Here is a 9755-nt window from a genome sequence, read left to right as displayed (position 1 = left end):
TGAGTAAAAGATCCCATCAAGCGTCCTTGTCGGTAGATAGATTTTGCGGAATACCAGTGTACTACAGGAAAAAGGGTTCAGAATAAATTGCGAAGATATCGGCAATGCACAATAAATTCCACAGTGGTAGGCAAAGAAACCGGCTTCGGCGTAAATTATGGAGTTTCTTACAATTCGGCCTTGATGGCAATCTTGCGCCACTAGATATGTGATTTCGTAAAGGTCGTTGTGACATCGTGTGAATGTCGCAATGGGGAATGTTCTGCTTGCCTCAAATGCTTCTAGCCATAATCCTTCATATGAGCTAATAAAATAAGTTTTCAGTTTTCTTTGGGGAGGGGGAAGGAGCCGGGGGTGGGAGATTTGCATGAAATTCCACTTGTTTTATCAGTAATACATCAATAAATATTTACACACAATGAACGCGCAACCATTGTAAACACCCGTTGGTTTTCCTGTTTGCATTAGGTATGACTGTATTGCGCCCTAGCGCAAGTGCTTTTGTTTATAATAACACGTCCTTTAGAAGAATCGGCTACATCGAAACAAACGGAAAACGGCGAGATCCGGTAAGGGGTGGGACGACATTTGGCTTCAAATAGTACGGCTATGCAAACTTCACAATCGCAGACCTATTTTTTTCTGATTCATGTCTTCTCTTTCAAAAGCGCTTTCATGTCCGGCATCCTCTACATCGCCCATATTTAGTACGCTGCCTATTTGGGCACTGCATCCTTTCTTCTGCCAGTGCGTGCGATTTCCGCGTAAGAGTTCCTGGCTAGTTACCTGTGTTTTAAAACGAAACTTTTTTTTAATGCAAAAGCATTATATGTTTCCCTTACACGAAAATCCGGCGTCGTCCTCGTCGCCACCGAGCGATGGTAGCAAAAATGGCCGACAACGCAAAGAGTAAAAAAAAAAAAAAAAGATTAAGAAATGCTCGAATTGACGACGAATTTTTCAGCGAGGTTCCCGTAAACGAACTAAATTGATTGCTTTGAAACGAAAATTTTGTTAAGTTTCGGCGTGAGTGGGATTCAGACCCGAGCCATCCGGGTTGCGAGAGGAGCACGCTAGCCCGACGCCACGGCGGCTCCACGGTTCTGGTTTGACTAAAGTTGTGGCCTAGCACGTATACGTCGTTGGGCACGTGACGGCGCAGTCAATGGGGAGGAGTTGGCGCCGCGTCGCGAATGCGTGATATGAGTGTACAAAAATAAAAACGCATTAATGTCCAGTTGGACGTCTCTGAGCGGTCCTTCGAGTTATGAACTCCTCGCGGGCAAGCGAGCGGGTTTTTGCTACCGAGGCGCAGTTGGAACACAGGCGAAAGCTTGCACGGACAAGGAAGGCGCGGGAAAAAAAGAAGGCAGTTCGTCAAAGCGAATATATATATATATATGCCCTTTATCCGATTTTATGCGTTTCTGCAGAGCACATTGCGTCTTTGCATCTGATATTCATTTACTGTCATGTTATCACAATGTTACTTATGTAGTCTCAAAACATGGCTCGGGAATGCACTATATATATATATATATATATAGATATATATATATATATATATATATATATATATATATATATATATATATATATATATATATATATATATATATATATATCAACTATCACTTGCACCGTTCAGCGCAGATGATCAGAGCGACGAAGAAAACACGCAAAATGTACTTTATTGAGCACCATTGACCTAGAAGAATCTACCGAGTAACCTAAAGAACAAGCGCTGAGCCTCATTCACGAACACTAACATTAATACAATGATTCCAAAGATATCTACACGCAGACTGCAGAGTACTTCGGCTAGGTAACGACTGCACAAGCCATTAAACTACGTCCGGTAACACGCATTTTCGTGCCCGCATGATTGTCTACGCTCATATTACGCAGAGGTCGTTATATGTTTTTTTGAAAAAATGCAAAATCACGCACACGAACTCACATCGATGCCTGAAGACCTCAAGAACTTACTGTGTGCGTGTGTTCTGCAACAGGCTGCTATCATGCTAGGTAATGCAGCCTAGATTAAGCTTTTGTGCCTATGTTCAATATGATACGTCTCATTCGTACTATTCTCAGCAAATATTTGGGGTCAATTTCGCGCATGCGCGTCCGTTGAAAACACAAGCGAGCATCAAGCCCCTCTTGTTGCTTAATTGTCACATAACAAGTGGAGAGGCTCGGTTTTATGTGAAAACGCACAACTCGCGATCCCGAGTGGCTCACGGATTCCCTCTCAACGGCTGAGCGGTTATATTGAACACTGTTGGGACGATGGTGTTCGTCATGGTTACGGCCGTGCTCACGAAAATGAGGTGGGCGAATAGGCCGGACACTGCCTGAAAAAAAAAACGAGGAGTATTCATAAGCAATCACACACCTCGAAACAGTGTGCTTGAAGTCGAAAAACGCAAGCACAGAGCGTCATTATGCCGTAGGCGTCATATTACATGGTACGTAAACACTAACAAATTCATATGCTGTAGCCCACGATATACTTTTCGCTTGTGGACTAGGTGTTTACCCTGTAACCTAACCTTGCCTGCATCTTTTTCCTCAGTCTCATTGTTATGAATGCAAAAGTATACCATCGAAATGTGTGTTAATATAAAATCTTAATCACTTTCTTTACTTGTGACAGTGTGATTTACGTTCTGATGGCAGTTTGTTAAAACGGCGTGTTCATTTGCGTGTTGCCATCATTATTGACGGACAAGCGATTTCTAATACGTATACCCGTACAGAGTTCTCTGTCACGTCACGTGCCTTTATTCCCCACCTGCTCTTGAGCGTACGAGGAATCAATAAATCAAATCAAATCAAACCGCTGTAACGCAAAAATTATATTGAAGTGGAAGACTAGAGTAGGAGCACGTTTGCACCGTAGTCAGCCAGGACCACTTGTACAAATCGAATGAAGTCATGGAGTTTAACAGCTCGAAGCAACAGACGTACTGGCTATGGAAACACAGTAGCAGAAGGTTCTTGGTCGATTTCAAATGTGCGCACAAGTCGTTGCACTGGTTTACAGATTCTGCCCCTGTCAAAATAAGGGTGCTGCAAACCTAGGAGTCAAGCCCGCGACCTCATGTTCAGCAGCAGTACGCAATGCAGGCACTGAGTTAGTTCACCAAGGTGGGTGACCGCGTGTATGCTAATTCTGCCGCCTGCACGAGACGACGCCGTGCGTCTGCAAAGCGTGTGCCTTCAAGTATCTTGCCCTTATGTAAGCAACCAGTGAGCGAGTTGAAGTAGTAGCCTTAGTTGTAAGTCATGTTATTTGTGAACTTGTAAAGATATTTGTTAAGTGTGGACATATGGCCCTTGTGAAACAACCTCTGAATCAAGTTCTCTGAAATATCCTCCATTTGAAGCAGCACGCTAAAATATATTAGCTGATGGTCGTGTATTTTACAACTGCGTCCTCACATGGTTCATAAAGCTTTACAAAAAGTACTATTTTTACACAGCTCCACAGCAAAAGTGGATATGTCAATTGTGTAACATGCACCTAATAAATCATATCATGAGAAGCCAACAAACACTGACACCAAGGACAACATAGGGGAAATTACTTGCGCTTAATAAATGGAATGAAGAAACGATAAATTCATGGAAATTGAAATGGATGAAAAAACAGCTTGCCGCAGGTGAGAACCGAACCCACAATCTTCGCATTTCGCGTGCGATGCTCTACCAATTGAGCTACTGCGGCGCTGTTTCCCCATCCACTTTCTTGGGTATGTTTGTATACTAGAAAACCCTGGGAGTGTTAGCCAGCGCCACCACTCACAGACCTTGGCGGCGGACGTTGAACGTCCTTGTTGCCGCAGGCGTCACGAGAACGTGATCTTTCTGGGTGAAGGCAACTGGTCAATGAACCCACATATGCTACCTGAAGGCATCAATATTGCCGGATTCGAGACCCTCGTTATGTAATAAACGAGAAGAAAGGGGGTTACCGAGGGGCCCGTTTTTAATTAGTCATATCATGAGAAGCCGACAAACACTGACACCAAGGACAACATAGGGGAAATTACTTGTGCTTAATAAATAGAATGAAGAGACGATAAATTCATGGAAATTAAAGTGGATGAAAAAACAACTTGCCGCAGGTGGAAACCGAACCCACAATCTTCGCATTTCGCGAAGGTTGTGGGTTACACTCCCAGGGTTTACTAGTATACAAAAATACCCAAGAAAGTGGATGGGGAAATAGCGCCGCGGTAGCTGTTTAGGTAGAGCATCGCACGCGAGATGCGAAGATTGTGGATTCGGTTCCCACCTGCGGCAAGTTCTTTTTTCATCCACTTTAATTTCCATGAATTTATCGTTTCTTCATTCCATTTATTAAGCACAAGTAATTTCCCCATTGTTGTCTTTGGTGTCAGTGTTTGTTGGCTTCTCATGATATGACTCATTAAAATCGGGCCCCTCGGTAACCCCCTTTCTTCTCGTTTATGCACCTAACAAAGAATTATGTAAATACAGAACAACAGATATACAATACTTTAAAACAATCCAGTGTTTGTGAATCGAACGTTCGAAAAACTAAACGAGCTAGTAATTTTGTATAAAACAGCAAGAAAGACAGGAGCGCCGATTTGTGTATCACCGGATGTGTTAGCTATCTTCTTACCTGGGAGAAGACCACCCAAAATAAGCGCTCCTTTTTGTGTTTGCTAAGCACGAGGCCGCAGTATCAAATCGCGGCCATGGCGATTGCATTTAGATGGAGGCGAAATTAAGGAGGCTACCGAGTTGAGACGTTATTGTGAATGCGGTGGCGAATAATCTGCAGCAGCAGCAGTAGCAGCAGCAGTAGCAGCAGCAATAGCAGCAGCGGCATATTTTATGTTCACTGTAGGACGAAGGCATCGACAGTAATCTGCAATTGCCTCTGTCTTGCGCCAGCTCACGCCATGATATATCTGCAAATTTCCTGATGTGTAAAACCGCTTAGTTCTCCGCCGTCCTTGACTGCACTTCCCTTCTCTTATCACCCATTCCGCAACTTTAATACACGACCGATTTTTTGCCCTACGCATTACATGACTTGCGCAATTGCATTTCTTCCTCTTAATGTCAACTAGAATATCGACTACCCCCGTTTCCTCTCTAATCCACACTCTTTTCTTTTTCTTTTTTAAAGAGGCCCTGAAACCCTTTTTCGATTAATCATAGAATGGTATCACTATTAACGGACGTCGTCTCACAATTCTTCTGCCGCAAAAATCCTTCGAATAATTCAAATATAACGCTGCACGACGACATTACGGAAGCGAGAGGAAGCAAATTTTCACTGTTTTTTGGCACGAGATTGTAAATTCCCTGCTGTATGCAGTGCGGTAATATTTGGCTCAAGCGTTGATAGCAGCCTATACGACCGATTGGCAACGCTCTCTTACTACGTTCAAAAAGTTTTTCAGGGCTCCTATAACGTTACGCCTACCGCTTTTCGTTCCATGGCCCTTTGTGCCGTCTTTAAACTCTTCTCAAGGTTTCTTGGTAACGTGCAAGTTTCTGTATGATATGTTAGTGCATTTAGAATCAAGTGAATCATTCGCCACTCGAAACAGGAGGCACCTTACCAGGTTGCTGAGATTGATGCGCTCCTTGGCCATGAGCAGGTTATTGGCCGGCGAGGATACGGAGAAAAAGAGCCCCATGGAACAGCACAACGTGACCGGTATAAGAAGCCTCAGGGGATGCCACTGCGCTCGTGAAATGGAACAAGAAAGGCCGCAAATAATGTGGCACATGGTCTGTATAGCCCCGTTTACGTGAATGCGACAGTGGCGCATCGAATTTCCAAGCGCATTTGGGAAAGGCGATGCTACGCAGTTTACATGTAGCGCATTAATTCTCGCGAGAACGTAGCGCCACATGGTGTCGTATAAGGGAAGTGCAGCCGACTTCCGGTGTAACTGATTTCCGGTAGGGGCCCGAGTGCAAGTTGGTGACTGAGTGCCGAGAAACAGACAGCTTTAGTTTAGCGTACGCAACTTATAGCGTACACTAAGCAGTGCACGTTTGTTACAGTTTTAGTTGGCCAGCGAGATCTTCGGATCTGAGAGGCCATATGCCGTCGTCGCGGCTATTTCCCGACTGTAGCAATAGCTAGCGCTGACATCTCGGATGTTCCTTTCGTTAGGCTTCGACTCGTTCGAAACGAGAAGCAATCTCTGAAAACATCACAAGGTTATCCATAATACTTTGTTGTCGAAGCGGCCTGAGACTAAGCGAAAGACGTTTACACAATCATTTACTGCGAACGAAGTGCATTTTACAAAAGCAACGCCAAATTCAATTCGAAGCGGGTAGCCGGTACCGCCACCACGTTGGTGGCTAATTCCTTCCCGTCATTCCTAATGCGACGATCCTGCATTTACATGCTCCGCCAGAGTCGACTAGCGCCCGTAAATTTACCCTCGCCTGGCGCATTAATGCGATGCGCCTTCCTAGCGCATTACTTCTGTTTACATGACGGTGATGCGCTAGAAATGCGATGCGATGCGACTCTGTCGCATTCATGTAAACGCGGCTTATAATTGAGACGCCCCGCCCTGCCCTGCCTGCCTGCCTGCCTGCCTGCCTCACACAACCGTCCATCCGTCCCTCCGTACGTCCGTTCGTTCGTTCATTCGTTCATTCGTGCGTGCGTGCGTTCGTTCGTTCGTTCGTTCGTTCGTTCGTTCGTTCGAACAGATTTCGTTTAATCGCCTTTGAGATAGTGCTTTTCTGCATATTCTGGATGATTATATTTGCAGAGACAGACATTACTTTGAGGACAAAACGGAATTTCCAGCAAACAAAAGGTTCGCTAATCAACATTTGTATGATTCACCTTAGGAAACGTATTGAAGAATGTACAATTTTCGCCAAGCAGTAGTGAAGTTAGGTGTGCTTAGCGTAACTACAAGCCTAGCACCAGTTTCAAGATATCCATTCCCAAAATCCGCTGAATGCGTATTGGCGTTCAAGTTAAAATGAGTTAGAGGGAGGAATTTTGGAAACTATTGAACTGAATGCCGATATATTTCGTGGTAAATTTTAACCACATACTTTACGAAAGTATTCTTAGTCTTAGGATTTCTGCTAAGCCGACATGACTTCACTGCCAATCGGCTTCAATTTCCCAAATGAATAACTCTAGTTAATTAGTGAACACTTAATAATTACCAACGTGGTTTCTGCACTGAAGGTTCACTTCGAGAGGCACCTCTCGAATTGAAAATTTCAAGGCATGGAAAAAATTGTTTTCGCTTCCATCTTCCTCGCAAATGCGAAATCATTTATGTCTTTCATTGTTTAATTTTTATTATTATTCAGTAGGCTAGAGAAAAAGCACTATCATTTAGCAAGCTACAGATAAAACACGTACAAGTGCACCCGCCAGTACAAGTGCTGCAAGTACCCGAGATATTTTTTGATGGCGTAACGCTACGCTACTGACCGCGATAACCTTGCATTTTACCTGATTCCTTGCAACAGGCAACGAACCGTCTATGCTTCTAGTAAATTTTGTTCGTTCATTCATTTCTTTCAGGAAAAAAAAGCGCCAATTGTCACACAACGTCCTTTACAGCTGCTGATTGCGCCATCCAGTAGCTTGGGATCCTGAGCGAGAGCCTAAGCGGGCGTGCCGAGAACATTTAATTGAGCTCGACTCACGTGAAACGATTCGCACAGCTTGAGCACAAAGGGCGAGATGATGCAGCACAGCGCGACACCACCGCGCAACTCGGCGCCCAGGGAGACCACGATGCACAGCACCACCTGCAGGAAAGTGAGCGACAGCTGCGGCCTTGTTGGGACGCTGGACGACAGGAAGGACACCAGGGACGTCTTCTGCAAGCACGGAAGCCGGGAGAAGGAAAGAAAGCGTATTCATTGTACAATACCCAAATTGGGCGAAACTTATTTGCCTGGCTATTTCCATAAATGATAAGCTTTCTTTCTTTTTTTTTCTTCTTTTCAAAAACAGTGTGCATTCTTTCGATTAGCATACGGCACCACCTGTGCTTTAATTTTGCAAGTGGGGAATATCAGCCTTGAGGTCTGATCGCTAACTCGGCAAGCTTTCTATTTATTGTTACTTTTCGGCTTATGAAACAGCAATCTGCCCCTACAAACGCCATGAAACTGTTTTCTAAGCCATTCTACTACCTGCGTTGAGGCGAGCCACTATCTGTTTCTAAAGTTTTTGCGGCTACCACTAGGGTAACAAACAACCTGGAAAACAGCTGGCGGCGCCTTCGACAAGATACGGTCAAGGGCAAGTTGCGGTTCATCTTTAATATTTTGCCGCAAGCACCAGGACACAAGAAGGAGACAGGTGGCAATGCTTCGGCCTGTCTCCACCGCATGCCACTGTGTTCACGTCAGACCTGGAATGTATGCCGAAACTTGCCTTTTCAATGATTTTGACCGAGACTTGTAATCACCTTATATGTCCTAGTGATAATCAGATGGCGATGAGATGCTGACAGTTCTAAAGAGACGTTGCTGTACCTGCATTGCCTTGGTGAGAGCGAATCCCGAACCCATGACGAGCAGCGTGCTCCACGGTATGGACATTTCCACGTCCGACCAAAACGCAATTCGTTCGTACCCGCTGGACGCCACTGACGGCAAAATAATGAGCACGAGGATAAGCGCAACAACGAAGGGCGTCGTTTCGTCGATCCATCTGGGGAAGCGAAGAAAAGTCGAAGTATAAGCGAGAGGCAACAACGTCACTCGCTTCGTCGGCACGATCTCATCGCGGCGTGACGAAATACAGTGACACTGATTACGCAGATAAAACTAGACGTTTCTCATGGACTGTCGGTAAATTTGCAAGTTACGTGAACGATGAACGAGATTGGGGCAATGTGCAATGAATGAGCCATTGTTTTACACGGCAGCAAGAAGTGTTTTGCTTGAACGGTTAATCGTATAACCTCGAAATAAGGCAGGATTGCAGATAGAAGTGCGGTAAGCAATTGTTAAATAACTGACATTAAATTTGAGGGATTGCTGAATAATAGCTGAATTCTTTTTAACTATTTTAATGCATCTTAGATTCCAGTTACGTTGTTTTTTTTTTGTTATAAAGAAGGCTGCACACATGTGTAATTGTAACCAAACACGCTTGACACATGAATTTAAAACATCAAGCCATCTAATCCATAAACGAATGCAAGGCATACGAAATGTCTCAGTAGGCCTTTTCTAACCGTACCATCGTAGTGCGATCTCAATATGCAATGAAGCAATACGGACGCTGCTCGATCAACATTCAGCTTAGCGAACTATAAAATGCAGTCCTCCCAAAGCTGCGAACTTTCGACCGCCTACTGAGCAGCAAGTGTTTTAAACGTGTCTTATGAGTTAAGGTGACACCAATCATACACCTCTCGTGGCATATCAATACACGTTAATATGATTTTATGAGTTATGACAACAGTAACGTTCTTAGGATGTAATTACGATACAAACGGAGACTTACTTGGTTAGGCCAAGAAACTTTGCCAAGCCAAGCCCGTAGTCTGACCACTCAAAGTACACCATCAAGAGGACCACTGCGTATATCACAATCACGACTCCTTCTCTTGGCCTGAAAACATAGGGATAAAAGGGAACTATGGAAGTGTCGTCGTCCAACAAAAAATATCAAATAAAATGCTGCTAAAGAGATTCTCAAGGTTAGCCATTTTAGCACTAACTCTACATGATAAAATTCGCCTTCGCAA

General features: G+C 44.2%; 1 protein-coding gene across 1 annotated transcript; it reads right to left on the bottom strand.

The window, feature by feature from the left end:
- Positions 1 to 2320: 2320 nt before the first annotated feature.
- Positions 2321 to 8598, bottom strand: LOC142578310 (solute carrier family 13 member 2-like). The gene is made up of 4 exons (XM_075687710.1): positions 8533 to 8598; positions 7693 to 7869; positions 5605 to 5732; positions 2321 to 2357 (listed from the first exon to the last, which is right to left on the bottom strand). Exons 1-4 carry the CDS (start codon positions 8596 to 8598, stop codon positions 2321 to 2323), a joined length of 408 nt encoding a protein of 135 aa, XP_075543825.1.
- Between the last annotated feature and the right edge of the window lie 1157 nt (positions 8599 to 9755).

The sequence above is a fragment of the Dermacentor variabilis genome, chromosome 4 (assembly GCF_050947875.1).
Source record: "Dermacentor variabilis isolate Ectoservices chromosome 4, ASM5094787v1, whole genome shotgun sequence".
NCBI classification, from domain to species: domain Eukaryota; kingdom Metazoa; phylum Arthropoda; class Arachnida; order Ixodida; family Ixodidae; genus Dermacentor; species Dermacentor variabilis.
This window is presented reverse-complemented; position numbering and strand designations above follow the sequence as displayed.

What these genes read in the sequence shown, in the direction of transcription:
- LOC142578310 (XM_075687710.1), bottom strand. Translation starts at nt 8,598, where the DNA reads ATGTCCATACCGTGGAGCACGCTGCTCGTCATGGGTTCGGGATTCGCT. An exon ending in CTCTCACCAAGGCAATGCAG is followed by an intron (nt 7,870 to 8,532) that starts GTACAGCAACGT and finishes CCGTGCTTGCAG; the next exon opens with AAGACGTCCCTGGTGTCCTT. An exon ending in AATCTCAGCAACCTGGTAAG is followed by an intron (nt 2,358 to 5,604) that starts GTGCCTCCTGTT and finishes TTTTTTTTTCAG; the next exon opens with GCAGTGTCCGGCCTATTCGC.